The 15,221-nt window shown below is 47.2% G+C and overlaps 1 protein-coding gene across 1 annotated transcript in view; it reads right to left on the reverse strand.

Moving 5' to 3' along the window:
* LOC147702734 (protocadherin gamma-A6-like) overlaps positions 1-14,748 on the reverse strand; it is a 38,042-nt gene extending 23,294 nt beyond the window's left edge. The window contains exon 1 of the mRNA XM_086929441.1: positions 12,178-14,748. Within this exon, the coding sequence (XP_086785567.1) occupies positions 12,178-14,748 (2,571 nt within the window). The remainder of the gene's footprint in view (positions 1-12,177) is intronic.
* Positions 14,749-15,221: the final 473 nt, after the last annotated feature.

Below are 15,221 nucleotides of genomic sequence, written 5' to 3' on the forward strand. Positions count from 1 at the left end.
CAGCACAGGTGAAGAGAACATGGAGTTAAAGAAGGATGTGTAGGGGAAGAGAACAGCAGATCAGCACGGGAGAAGAGAACAGCGATTTAAAGAAAGAGTTCGGGTGGAAGAGAACAGCAGATCAGCACGAGAGAAGAGAAAAGGGAGTTAGAGAAGGAGGCGGGTGAAAGAGAACAGCAGATCAGCACAGGAGAAGAGAATAAGAAAGGAAGTGGGTGGAAGAGAGCAGCAGATCAGCACAGGAGAAGAGAACAGGGTTTAGAGAAGGAGGCGGGTGAAAGAGAACAGCAGATCAGCACGAGAGAAGAGAAAAGGGAGTTATAGAAGGAGGTGGGTGAAAGAGAACAGCAGATGAGAATAAAACAGTTAAAGAAGGAGGCGGGGTGGAAGAGAACAGCAGATTAGCACATGAAAAGAGAACAGGGAGTTAAGTAAGGAATCGGGTGGAAGAGAACAACATATTATCAAAGGAGAAGAGAACAGTGAGTTAGAGAAGGGGGCGGGGAGAAAGAGAACAGCAGTTTAGCACAGGAGAAGAGAAAAGGGAGTTAGAGAAGGAGGCGGGTGAAAGAGAATAGCATATCAGCACAGGAGAAGAGAAAAGGGAGTTAGAGAAGGAGGCGGGTGAAGGAGAACAGCAGATCAGCACAGGAGACGAGAAAAGAGAGTTAGAGAAGGAGGCGGGTGAAAAAGAACAGCAGATCAGCACGGGAGAAAAAAACTGTTAGAGAAGTAGGCGGATGGAAGATAGCTTAAAGATTTTCACAGGAGAAGAGAACAGGGAGTTAGTGAATGATGCTGGCGGAAGAGAGCAGCAGATCCGCATGTGAGGAGAGAACAGGGAGTTAGAGAAGGAGGTTGTGGAAAGGAACAGCAGATCAGCACATGAGAAAAAAACAGGGAGTTAAAGGAGGAGGTGGGGTGGAAGAGAGGAGCAGATCAGCACAGGAGAAGAGAAGCAAAAAGGGATTTAAAGAAGGATTTGGGGTGGACGAGAGCAGCAGATCAGCACAGGAGAGGAGAAAAGACCAGGGAGTTAGAGAAGAAGGTGGGGCTGAAGAGAGCAGCAGATCAGCACAGGAGAATAGACCAGGGAGTTAGAGAAGGAGGTGGGTGGAAGAGAGGAGCAGATCAGCACATGAGAAGAGAACAGGGAGTTAAGTAAGGAAGTGGGTGGAAAAGAGGAGCAGATCAGCACATGAGAAGAGAACAGGGAGATAAGTAAGGAAGCGGTGGAAGAGAACAACATATTAGCACAGGAGAAGAGAACAGTGAGTTAGATAAGGGGCGGGGTGAAAGAGAACAGCAGTTTAGCACAGGAGAAGAGAAAAGGGCGTTAGAGAAGGAGGCGGGTGAAAGAGAACAGCAGATCAGCACAGGAGAAGAGAAAGGGGTGTTAGAGAAGGAGGCGGATGAAAGAGAACAGCAGATCAGCACGGCAGAAAAAAATCTGTTAGAGAAGTAGGTGGATGGAAGATAGCTTAAAGATTTTCACAGGAGAAGAGAACAGGGAGTTTGTGAATGATGATGGCGGAAGAGAGCAGCAGATCCGCATGTGAGGAGAGAACAGGGAGTTAGAGAAGGAGGTTGTGGAAAGGAACAGCAGATCAGCACATGAGAAAAAACAGGGAGTTAAAGGAGGAGGTGGGGTGGAAGAGAGGAGCAGATCAGCACAGGAGAAGAGAAGCAAAAAGGGATTTAAAGAAGGATTTGGGGCGGACGAGAGCAGCAGATCAGCACAGGAGAGGAGAAAAGACCAGGACGTTAGAGAAGAAGGTGGGGTGGAAGAGAGCAGCAGATCAGCACAGGAGAATAGACCAGGGAGTTAGAGCAGGAGGTGGGTGGAAGAGAGGAGCAGATCAGCACATGAGAAGAGAACAGGGAGTTAAGTAAGGAAGTGGGTGGAAGAGAGGAGCAGATCAGCACATGAGAAGAGAACAGGGAGATAAGTAAGGAAGCGGTGGAAGAGAACAACATATTAGCACAGGAGAAGAGAACAGTGAGTTAGATAAGTGGCGGGTGAAAGAGAACAGCAGTTTAGCACAGGAGAAGAGAAAAGGGAGTTAGAGAAGGAGGCGGGTGAAAGACAACAGCAGATCAGCACAGGAGAAGAGAAAGGGGTGTTAGAGAAGGAGGCGGGTGAAAGAGAACAGCAGATAAGCACAAGAGAAAAGAAAAGGGAGTTAGAGAAGTAGGCGGATGGAAGATAGCTTAAAGATTATCACAGGAGAAGAGAACAGGGAGTTAAAGAAGGAGGCGGGTGGAAGAGAGCGGCAGATCAGCACAGGAGAAATTAACAGGGAATTAAAGAAAGAGGCGGGTTTTAGAAAGCTGCAGATCAGCACAGAAGAGAACAGGGAGTTAAAGAAGGAGGCGGGGTGGAAGAGAGCAGCAGAACAGCACAGGAGTGGAAAACAGGGAGTTAAAGAAGGAGGTGGGTGGAAGAGAACAGCAGATCCGCACAGGAGAAATTAACAGGGAGTTAAAGAAGGAGGCGGGTTTTAGAAAGCTGCAGATCAGCACAGAAGAGAACAGGGAGTTAAAGAAGGAGGCGGGTGGAAGAGAGCAGCAGAACAGCACCGGAAAAAAGAACAGGGAGTTAAAGAAGGAGGTGGGTGGAAGAGAACAGCAGATCAGCACAGGAGAAGAGAACAGGGAGTTAAAGAAGGAGGTGGGGTGGAAGAGAGCAGCAGATCAGCACAGGAGAAGAGAACAGGTAGTTACAGAAGGAGGCGGGTGGAAGAGAACAGCAGATCCGCACTGGAGAATAGAAGAGAGCAGGGAGTTAGAGAATAAGGCGGTGCAATAGAGCAGTAGATTAGTACAGGAGAATAGAAGCGAACAGGGAATTAAAGAAGGAGGTGAGGTGGAAGAGAGCAGCAGATCAGCACAGCAAAAGAGAACAGGGAGTTAGAGATTGAGGCGGTGTAATAGAGCAGTAGATTAGTACGGGAGAATAGAAGCGAACAGGGAATTAGAGAAGGAGGTGGGTGGAAGAGAGCATCAGATCAGCACAGCAAAAGAGAATATGGAGTTAAAGAAGGAGGTGGTGTGGAAGAGAGCATCAGATCAGCACAGCAAAAGAGAACAGGGAGTTAAAGAAGGAGGCGGGGTGGAATAGAATAGCAGATCAGCACAGGAGAAGAAAGCAGGGAGTTGCAGAAGGAGGCTGTGTAAAAAAACAGCAGATAAGTAGAGGAGAAGAGAACAGGGAGTTAGAGAAGGAGGTGGGGTGAAAGAGAGCAGCAGATAAGTACAGAGGAAGAGAAAAAGGAGTTCAAGAAGCAGGCGGGTGGAAGAGATCAGCAGATCAGCACAGGTGAAGAGAACATGGAGTTAAAGAAGAATGTGTAGGGGAAGAGAACAGCAGATCAGCACGTGAGAAGAGAACAGGGATTTAAAGAAGGAGTTCGGGTGGAAGAGAACAGCAGATCAGCACGAGAGAAGAGAAAAGGGAGTTAGAGAAGGAGGCGGTGAAAGAGAACAGCAGATCAGCACAGGAGAAGAGAACAGGGAGTTAAGTAAGGAAGCGGGTGGAAGAGAGCAGCAGATCAGCACAGGAGAAGAGAACAGGGTTTAGAGAAGGAGGCCGGCGAAAGAGAACAGCAGATGAGAAATAAACAGTTAAAGAAGGAGGCGAGGTGCAAGAGAACATCAGATTAGCACATGAAAAGAGAAGCGGGTGGAAGAGAACAACATATTATCAAAGGAGAAGAGAACAGTGAGTTAGAAAAGGGGCGGGGTGAAAGAGAACAGCAGTTTAGCACAGGAGAAGAGAAAAGGGAGTTAGAGAAGGAGGCGGGTGAAAGAGAACAGCAGATCAGCGCAGGAGAAGAGAAAATGGAGTTAGAGAAGGAGGCGGGTGAAAGAGAACAGCAGATCAGCACAGGAGAAGAGAACAGGGAGTTAGAGAAGGAGGTGGGGTGAAAAAGAACAGCAGATCAGCACGGGAGAAAAAAACTGTTAGAGAAGTAGGCGGATGGAAGATAGCATATAGATTTTCACAGGAGAAGAGAACAGGGAGTTAGTGAATGATGCTGGCGGAAGAGAGCAGCTGATCCGCATGTGAGGAGAGAACAGGGAGTTAGAGAAGGAGGTTGTGGAAAGGAACAGCAGATCAGCACATGAGAAAGAAACAGGGAGTTAAAGGAGGAGGTGGGGTGGAAGAGAGGAGCAGATCAGCACAGGAGAAGAGAAGCAAAAAGGGATTTAAAGAAGGATTTGGGGTGGACGAGAGCAGCAGATCAGCACAGGAGAGGAGAAAAGACCAGGGAGTTAGAGAAGAAGGTGGGGTGGAAGAGAGCAGCAGATCAGCACAGGAGAATAGACCAGGGAGTTAGAGAAGGAGGTGGGTGGAAGAGAGGAGCAGATCAGCACATGAGAAGAGAACAGGGAGTTAAGTAAGGAAGTGGGTGGAAGAGAGGAGCAGATCAGCACATGAGAAGAGAACAGGGAGATAAGTAAGGAAGCGGTGGAAGAGAACAACATATTAGCACAGGAGAAGAGACAGGGAGTTAGAGAAGGATGAGGGTGGAAAAGAGCAGCAGATCGGCACAGGAGAAGAGAACAGGGAGTTAGAGAAGGAGGCAAGTGAAAGAGAACAGCAGATCAGCAGGAGAAAAGAGAAAGGGGAGTTTTAGAATGAGGCAGTGAAAGAGAACAGCAGATAAGCAAAGGAGAAAAAAACTGTTAAAGAAGGAGGAGGGGTGGAGGAGAACAGCACATTTGCACATGAAAAGAGAACGGAGTTAAGTAAGGAAGCGGGCGGAAGAGAACAACATATTAGCACAGGAGAAGAGAACAGTGAGTTAGAGAAGGGACGGGTGAAATAGAACAGCAGTTTAGCACAGGAGAAGAGAAAAGGGAGTTAGAGAAGGAGGCGGGTGAAAGAGAACAGCAGATCAGCACGGGAGAAAAAACTGGGAGTTAGAGAAGTAGGCAGATGGAAGATAGCTTAAAGATTATCACAGGAGAATAGAACAGGGAGTTAGTGAATGATGCTGGAGGAAGAGAGCAGCAGATATGCATGTGAGAAGAGAACAGGGAGTTAGAGAAGGAGGTTCTTGAAAGGAACAGCAGACCAGCACATGAGAAAAAACAGGGAGTTAAAAGAGGAGGTGGGGTGGAAGAGAGAAGCAGATCAGCTCAGGAGAAGAGAAGGGAACCGGGATTTAAAGAAGGATATGGGGTGGAAGAGAGCAGCAAATGATCATAGGAGAAGAGACCAGGGAGTTAAAGACTGAGATGGGTGGAAGAGAGCAGCAGATTATTACAGTATAAGAGAACAGGGAGTTAAAGAGGGAGGCGGGTATAAGATAGCTGCAGATCAGCACAGGAGAAGAGAAGAGAACTGGGAGCTCGAGAAGAAGGCAGTTGAAAGAGAGCATTAGTTCAGCTCTGGAGAAGAGAAGAGACTAGGGAGTTGGAGAAGGAGGTGGGTGGAAGAGAGCAGCATAACATCACAGCAGAAGAGAACATGGATTTAAAGAAGGAGGCAGGTGGAATAGAGCAGCAGATCAGCACAGGATAGGAGAACAGGGAGTTAAAGAAGGTTTTGGGGTGGAAGAGAGCAGCAGATCAGCACAGGCTAAGAGAAAAGGGAGTTAAAACGGATGCTGGTGGAAGAGAACAGCAGATCAGCACAGGGGAAGAGAACAGGGAGTTAGAGAAAGAGGCAGTGGAATTGAACAGCAGTTTAGCACAGGAGAAGAAAACAGTGAGTTAAAGAAGGAGGCGGGTTGGAAGAGAGCAGCAGATCAGCACAGCAGAAGAGAACAGGGAGTTACAGAAGGAGGTGGTGTGAAAGAGAGCAGTAGAACAGCACAGGAGAAGAGAAGAGAACAGGGAGTTAAAGAAGGAGGTGAGGTGGAAGAGAGCAGCAGATTACCACAGCAGAAGAGAACAGTGAGTTAGAGAAGGAGGCAGAGTGGACGAGAGTAGCAGATCAGCACGGTTGAAGAGAAGAGAACAGGGAGTTAGAGAAGGAGGTGGTTGGAAGAGAGCAGCAGATCAGCACAGCAGAAGAGAACAGGGAGTTACAGAAGGAGGTGGGTGGAAGAGTGCAGCAGATTAGCACAGGCGAGGAGATCATGGAGTTAAAGAAGGAGGTGTTGTTGAAGAGAGCAGCAGAACAGGACGGGAGAAGAGAACAGGGAGGTAGAGAAGGAGGAGGGATTAAGAAAGCTGCATATCAGCTCTGGAGAACAGCAATGAACAGGGAGTTAGATAAGTAGGTGGGTGGAAGAGAGAAGCAGATCGGCACAGGAGAAGAGAACAGGTAGTTAGTGAGAGAGGCGGGTGGAAGAGAACAGTAGATTAGAACAGGAGAAGAAAACAAGGAGTTAAAGAAGGAGGCGGGGTGGAAGAGAGCAGCAGATCAGCACAGGACAAGAGAAGAGAACAGGGAGTTCGAGAAGGAGGCAGGGTGGAAGAGATCAGCAGTTCTGCACAGGAGAAGAGAAGAGAACAGGGACTTTAGAGAAGGAGTTTGCTGGAAGAGAGGAACAGATCAGCACAGCAGAAGAGAACAGCGAGTTAAAGAAGGGGGTGGGGTGGAAGAGAGCAGCAGATCAGCACAGAAGAGAATAGAATAGGGAGTTAGAGAAGGAGGTGTGGTGAAACAGAGCATCAGGTCAGCAGAAGTTAACAGGGTGTTAAAATGCTATGCAATATGTTTCTCATTTGCAAAGTTTGAGCTATTGCTATTGTAAAAGACCAATTTTTTAAAAATGTTTTGTTGTGGAAAATAGTGAAAATAATTGCTTTGTCATTTACAACACTAATAGTTATAACTTTTGGAAATGTGACACCTATAGCATTTTTAATGCAATATGTGTTGTATTTATGTGACTTACATGTATTGATATTACAAACAACACTGGTTTGGATTTGGAGGGTGGAGTTGGCTTTTGATTTGGAGGGTGGAATTGGCTTTTGATTTGGAGGGTGAAGTTGGAGGGTGGAGTTGGGGTGGAGTTGGATTAGGAGGGTGTATTTGGAGGGTAGAGTTGGATGGTGGATTTGGAGGTAGGATTTTGATTTGGAGGGTGGAGTTGGAGGGTGAAGTTGGAGTTGGCTTTTGAGTTCGAGGGTAGAGTTGGAGGGTGGAGTTGGAGGGTGGAGTTGGATTTGGAGGGTGGATTAGGAGGGTAGAGTTGGATGGTGGATTTGGATGTAGGATTTTGATTTGGATGGTGTAGTTGGATGGTGTAGTTGGAGGGTGGAGTTGGCTTTTGATTTGGAGGGTGGACTTGGCTTTTGATTTGGAGGGTGAAGTTGGAAGGTGGATTTGGAGGGATGATTTAGAGGGTGGAGTTGGAGGGATGATTTGGAGGGTGGAGCTGGAGGGATGATTTGGAGGGTGGAGCTGGAGGGATGATTTGGAGGATGGAGTTGGATTTGGAGGGTGGATTTGGATGGTGGATTTGGATGGTGGATTTGGATTTGGATGTAGGATTTTGATTTGGATGGTGGAGTTGGTTGGTGGAGTTGGAGGGTGGAGTTGGAGGGTGGCGTTGGAGAGTGGAGTTGGAGGGTGGAGTTGGAGGGAGGAGTTGGAGGGAGGAGCTGGAGGGTGGAATTGGAGGGTGGAGTTGGAGGGTGGATTTGGAGGGTTGTTTTTGGAGGTGGAGTTGGAGAGTGGAGATGGAGGGTTGTTTTTGCAGGTGGAGTTGGATGGTGGAGTTGGAGGGTGGAGGATGGAGTTGGATGGTGGAGTTGGATGGTGAAGTTGGATGGTGGATTTGTATTTGGATGTAGGATTTGGAGTTTGATGGTGTTTTTGGATGGTGGAGTTTGAGGGTGGATTTGGAGGGTGGAGTTGGATTTGGAGGGTGTATTTGGATTTGGTTTTTGAGGTTGGATTTGGATAGTGGAGTTGGAGGGTGGATTTGGAGGCTGGATTTGGAGGCTGGAGTTGGAGTTGGAGGGTGGATTTGGAGGTTAGAGTTGGATGGTGGATTTGGATGTAGGATTTTGATTTAGATGTTGGAGTTGGATGGTGGAGTTGGAGGGTGGAGTTGGAGGGTGGAGTTGGAGGGTGGAGTTGGAGGGTGGAGTTGGAGGGTGGAGATGGTTTTTGATTTGGAGGGTGGAGTTGGAGGGTGGATTTGGTGGGATGATTTGGAGGGTGGAGTTGGCTTTTGATTTGGAGAGTGGATTTGGTGGGATGATTTGGAGGGTGGATTTGGTGGGATGATTTGGAGGGTGGAGTTAGAGGGATGATTTGGAGGGTGGAGTTGGAGGGATGATTTGGAGGGTGGATTTGGATTTGGAGGGTGGATTTAGAGGGTAGAGTTGGATGGTGGATTTGGATGTAGGAATTTGATTGTGGAGTTGTAGGGTGGAGTTGGATTTGGAGGGTGGAGTTGGAGGGTGGATTTGGAGGTTAGAGTTGGATGGTGGATTTGGATGTAGGATTTTGATTTAGATGTTGGAGTTGGATGGTGGAGTTGGAGGTTGGAGATGGTTTTTGATTTGGACGGTGGAGGTGGCTTTTGATTTGGAGGGTGGAGTTGGCGGGTGGATTTGTTTTGGATGATTTGGAGGGTGGAGTTGGAGGCATGATTTGGCGGGTGGATTTGGATTTGGAGGGTGGATTTAGAGGGTAGAGTTGGATGGTGGATTTGGATGTAGGAATTTGATTGTGGAGTTGTAGGGTGGAGTTGTAGGGTGGATTTGGAGGGTGGATTTGCATTCTGAATTTGAGGGTGGATTTGGAAGGTGGAGTTGGAGAGTGGAATTGTAGGGTGGAGTTGGATGGTGGAGTTGGAGGGTGAAGTTGGAGGGTGGAATTGCATTTTGAGTTGGAGGGTGAGTTGGAGGGTGGAGATGGCTTTTGATTTGGAGGGTGGAGTTGGATTTTGATTTGGAGGGTGGAGTTGGAGGGTGGATTTGGAGGGTTGAGTTGGAGGGATGAGTTGGAGGGTGGAGTTGGAGGGTGGAGTTGGAGGGTGGAGTTGGAGGGTGGAGTTGGAGGGTGGATTTGGAGGGTGGATTTGGAGGGTGGATTTGGTTGGTGGATTTGGAGGGTGGAGCTGGGGGTGGATTTGGAGGGTAGAGTTGGATGGTGGATTTGGATGTAGGATTTTGATTGTGGAGTTGGAGAGTGGAGTAAGACAGTGGAGTTAGAGAGTGGAGTTGGAGGGTGGAGTTGTAGGGTGGAGTTGTAGGGTGGAGTTGCATTTTGAGTTGGAAGGTGGAATTGGAGGGTGGAGTTAGAGAGTGGAGATGACTTTTGATTTGGAGGGTGGAGTTGGCTTTTGATTTGGAGAGTGGATTTGGTGGGATGATTTGGAGGGTGGATTTGGTGGGATGATTTGGAGGGTGGAGTTAGAGGGATGATTTGGACGGTGGAGTTGGAGGGATGAGTTGGAGGGTGGAGTTGGGGGGTGGAATTGGATTTGGAGGGTAGAGTTGGATGGTGGATTTGGATGTAGGAATTTGATTGTGGAGTTGGAGGGTGGAGTTGGAGAGTGGAGTTGGAGAGTGGAGTTGTAGGGTGGAGTTGGATGGTGGATTTGGAGGGTGGACTTGGAGGGTGGAGTAGGAGGGTGGAGTTGGCAATCTGGCGTGTGGGTGACTGTGTTGAAACGTTCTGGGGTACTTGACCCTGTTGGACCTCCATATACGCTGGGCACTGCATTTCCCTTCTCCCACAGGGCCAGGAGGCTCACCTGCAGTGTGTTGAGCTGATGGGGGTGGCCTCTTCCACTGGCTGAAAAGCTCCTGTGCAATCCCATTATGCAGGATCCACGTGCGCCGCGCCCGGGCCAAAGGTGCCCATTCTGCACCCTTCAGAGCCAAAAAGAGGCGGGCAGGGCCACCCCACACCCTGGTTTTGGTTGTCTCGGCGGTCCTGTTGCCAAAACGTCCTGAGACCAATCAACCTGCCTCCTAGGGTACTATTTGAAACGTGGCCTGACTGGTAGAACTAAATATTTCCCTGGTGTGTGGGGAATAACACGAGGGTCCCATTATACTAGCTCCCGGTAGGCGGCAAGTTGGGCATCGCTCCGCTAACTACCTTCGCTCTATTCAGAACAGTTTTGTCAGTGCCCACAACAAAGTTCTGCTATATTTGTGATTGGTGACTGTTCAGGGTAGACTCGTTTGTACACAAGGGCAAGTGGAGGAGGGGGAATGTATTACTGCCAGGTTTGATGTGTTTTGGTCTATCTACCACAGGGTTCCCTGGGGGGTCCTATGTTTTTTGTGGGGCTGTATTCAGGAGGGGCTGTGCTGTATTAACAGCTCAGTCATGGGGAAGAGGAAAGCTCCTGTTGTTACATCACCATCGCCACCCCCCAAATCGAAGGTATTCTAACTCAGGCAGTATCAGTGTTGTCGAAAGAAATTGAGTTAGCAGTAAGCAGATTATTGCTATCTAGGTGCAGCCTGCCTAAGACCCCACCTTAGCATGCTTCGCCCGCAGAGGTTCCCTCAAGAGTGGATGGGTTGGGTGCCATGGGTTCTGGGGCCTAGAGAGGGAGTAGGGAAGGGTTCAGGTGGGCTCTCTAGAAACCAGAAGGTTGTCATCTGGAAGGCATGAGGGGAGAGGCTTAGGGGCTCTGACTCAATTTCCCCATGTCCCATGAGTGCGAGCTGCAAAAGATGGAAACAGGGGGCGTTTACGAAGTCATAGAGCCCTGGGTTTCATGAAGCCTCCATGTCTGATTCTAATTTACCTCGACCTGGAAGAGTGGAACCACTGAGTATGGAACTAGTCTCTGAGCTTAAAGTGGTCTTAAATGCTAAATTAGAACTGATATGTGTAGGTTAAATGCCATTGAGACTAAAGTGGCAGAAATTCTGCCTCAACTTAATGAAGGGAGGGACATGCTGACAAGGCAGCCTATTTCCTTGGAGCCAACTGTTTTGACACCCATGCTGCGGTGGGCAGTACAGCCTCCAGTCATGGTGAATCTGGTAACTCAGCTGGTTCGACCAGTCCCAGGAGGGATCCCAAGGACATACCCAGGCAATTTCCGACCCAAGCCGCCTCTACAATGGAGAGCCCACACATAGATAACGGCCTCACCTTGTTTATAGAGCACTGGGGATATACTTAATTTGTCCCCTGAGGCTACCCCTTATGTTGTGGTCTTGGGAAATGTTCCACTCGATCAAACCCGGCACCAGAGTTCTTTCAGGAGTTAAAACAGACCAACAAAATTCAAGCCGCTAAAAACAAATTTTGAAGGCAACTAGTCCAGATTATGCAATGTACTCCTGCCTTCTCAGTGCATGCTGAACTTGGAATTAGGTTCCTTGCCGGCACAGTTGCTCTTAGTCCTCTCCTCTGCTGGATAAAGTTTTGCACCAGGGAGGATCTTAAGCTCAATACAGTTACCCTCTCAGACTCTTTGTCCCTGCAGGATGCACTCAAAATCCCCTGGTTAGCACATATTAAGACTGCATTTGTCACACTTGGGAGGTTAGATGCCTTTTTGACCCCCTACTCTTTGGTGGCCCGTGACCTGCTTTCCATAAAAGAGCAGTATTTTGAGCAGACATCATCCCTTACAGAAGGGCCTTAATTGATGTAACCCTTGCTGATGGGACACTGGCTCCTTGCGTCCTGGTGTCTAGAAGGCATGTCCGGTTTTATCTTGGTCAGGTTTCATTTTTAATCAACTACACCATCTCCTGGCCACACCCTGTGATTGGGTCCACTCTGGTAATGCAGCTGCTACAATAGATCCCCGAAGGATACCCTACATTTTGTAATGTTTTGCAGTTAATATAGTTGGCCCAGAAAGCAATTCCTGACTCCATTGTTGAAGACACTGAACTTTACTCAAGTACGACCGGCTCTTATGTACTTACAACTGCTCCGGGAGGAACATGTCTTTTTTGCTGTGGTTAGTTATTTATGTGCAGCTTTGGCATCCAAGAGCTCAAGGCTGGACTGAGTATCATATTTATATATTAGGTGCTTCCTTGGCTCTAAATCTTCTATTTTATGTACATGTATAATGTTTGTGTGGTTTTATGGCTATATATTTTTTTTATGGTTGCTTGTACAAGCAAATAAAGATTTTACTATTACTACTCAGTGTAAAGTACTGGCAAATGAGTTTTTCCCCTTATTTACAACAAACAATACATACAACAGGTGTATGTATCATGCTTTTTAAACCAAGCCAAATCAATATACCACAAAATAAATAAACTTACTTGAATAAATGATTGGTTCTCTTTAGTCATACTCAAAAAATCTTCAATGAGGAGAGGTTCTTCTTTATTACAATTCTGATTTTCTGACAGAGTATTCGAGAGGCTTGAATTAGGGAAAGGGAACTGGCTTTTGCCAGAATTGGCTGTTAAACAGGCTTCATGAGAATATGTCTGTAGAAAAGCTCTGACTCCATCAATGCCCACAAACTGAGTGGCAGGAAGTGAATTGAAGTTAATCCTGGATGAATCACAAATCTGAGATTCTCTCCACTGGTGGAGCCTAATAGCCAAAAGAAGAACAATCAGGAAAAGGAACAAGAAGGAAACAACAGCCACAGCGATTACTAAATACAGGGTTAAATTAGACTCCATGTCTGTGACAGCTGAAGGTCTACTTATATCATAAAGAATTTCTGACATATTGTCTGCCAACACTATAGTGACTGTAACTGATGAAGATAGAGGAGCCATTCCATTGTCCTTCTCTAAGACTACTAGGAATTGTTTTGTGGCATCTTTTTCCATAATAGTTCGGGCTGTCCTAATTTCTCCTGTGTGAAGACCAACAGTAAACAGTCCCTGGTCTGTGGACCGTAGCAGATGATAGGAGAGCCAAGAATTCTGCCCGGAATCAGCATCAACTGCTACCACCTTCGTGATCAGATAACCTGGTTGAGAGAAGCGAGGAGTCATTTCCACTCCAGTGCTACCATCAGTTGGTGTTGATGGGTATAAAATTTCAGGAGTGTTGTCATTCTCATCCAGTATAAAGAATGTGACTGTGACATTATTCATTAAACACGGAGAACCGCCATCTTGAGCCTTCACTTGAATGTGAAATTCTTTGAACTCTTCAAAGTCAATGGATTGAAGCACATAAATGACTCCGGATTCAGAATTTATGGACACATACGATGAAAGTGGATTAACTCCGATTTGTTCATCAATGATAGAGTAACTGATTTTGGCATTTTCCCCCCAATCCAAATCTGTTGCTTTGGCAGTATAAATGGATGTTCCTGTAGAAATGTTTTCCTTTATGTATACATGGAATGACATTTGCTGAAATACTGGCGGGTTATCATTTTCATCTGTAATCAGAAGGTTTATGCTTTTGGTTTTAGACAATGGGGGAGTTCCGCTGTCTGTGGCTGTAATGGTTATATTATATTGCGGGGTCTGCTCTCTGTCCAACAAACCATCTGTTACCAAACTGTAATAGTTTCCAATTGACTTCTTTAAATGAAAGGGGAGGTGAGGAGGCAGGGAACAAGAAACATTTCCATGGACTCCAGAGTCCCTGTCATATACCTGCAGTAGAGCAATGACTGTTCCAGATGGACTATTTTCAGAAACGTATTTGAGCACAGACGAAAACATAATCTCTGGGCTGTTATCATTCACATTAATGACTTCTATGAAAACCTCACAGAGCGAGGACAGGCTCCCATCACTTCCTCTGACTTCAAATTCATAAAATTCAGATTCCTCATAATCTAGATTTTCAATCAAAGATATTTCTCCAGTTTTTGGATCGAGTTTAAATTTTTGTAAAATAGGCTCCTGCATTTTGTTAAAAGAATATAATACATCTGAGCTTGCTCCCTCGTCAACATCAACAGCTTTGACACTGCCCACAACAGTACCCTTGGATGTGTTTTCTGGCACACTGACCCTATAGACAGACTGATTGAAAACTGGAGCATTGTCATTCACATCCTGCACATTGATCTGTATCCGCATGGTGCCTGATCTGACCGGATCCCCTCCGTCTGTAGCTGTGAGGATCAAGCTGTGAACTTCCTGTTCCTCCCGGTCCAGTAATTTCTGAAGAACGAGTTCTGCATATCTTATTCCATTGGTTCTACTTTTTATATCCAGATTAAAGTGTTTATTGTCACTGAGCTGATAGTTCTGAAGAGCATAAATCCCAACATCTGCATCGTGCGCCTCGGGCAGCACATAGCGGGTTAATGGTAGTGTGTTTTCAAGGATCAATAATTTTATTTGGTTATCAATAAACGTAGGCGAATTATCATTAATATCTTGAATTTCTATTTCAATTGCATACACTTTCATAAATGTTTCTGATATTATTTCTACATTTAAAGAGCAGTGAACCTCGCGTCCACACACGGTTTCTCTGTCAATCCTTTCATTGACATTTAAATGTCCCTTGATTAAATTAAGAATAAAATACTGCTTCATACCTCTGGACACGATGCGGGCTCCTCCCTCTGATAACTCCTTTGCATCCATCCCCAGATCCAGAGCCACATTCCCAACAAAAGAGCCTTTCCTCATTTCCTCGGGAATGGAATAACGCAGCTGAGCGGAAGCGGCTCCACAGACTGTCAGCAGAGCAACGAGAAGCAGCAGAGGAGCCCCGGAGTAACAGCGCCTCGATGCCTGGAGTAACAGCGCCTCGGTGTCTGGGCCCCGGAGTAATAGCGCATCGGTGCCTGATCCCAGGAGTAACAGCACTTCTGTGTCTGAGCCCCGGAGTAACAGCCTCCCGGTGTCTGAGCCCCTGAGTAACAGCGCATCGGTGCCTGATGCCGGCAGTAACATTGTCTATTTCTCGCCGTCTTTGACATTTCAGAAAATTGAGTTTCCAATATTAGGCATCTGAGTATAAAGGTCGGTTGAGGAGTTGATGGAGCGGGTGCCGTCGCTGGGCTCCTTTGATACAAGTCTGTATGTTCGCAGACTGCCTGAGATTATTTGCTTTACTCGTACCACGTGATCTGCTGCTGCGCCCCTTGCATTTCTCTGGCTGGTGAACAGCGGCACCTGTAGTGATGGAGCCACCCGGCCCGCACACGTACGCACACACGCACGCATACGCCTCAGGGGCGGGGTAGCCCCTGAGTATAAATAAACGGCCATAGGACCGCTCGTGGTCTTTGGCCCTAACCGTAGTCAGTGTTGCGTCATTTGTATCTGTGATAGTTAGGCCCCATTTTGCGGCCTAGGCATTCCCTTACCCCCGTGTCTCCGGACACCACACTGGCGACGAGGCGGACTTTCGTTACCCGCGCCTC

The sequence above is a fragment of the Lissotriton vulgaris genome, chromosome 7, assembly GCF_964263255.1.
Source record: "Lissotriton vulgaris chromosome 7, aLisVul1.2, whole genome shotgun sequence".
Classification (NCBI taxonomy): Eukaryota; Metazoa; Chordata; class Amphibia; order Caudata; family Salamandridae; genus Lissotriton; species Lissotriton vulgaris.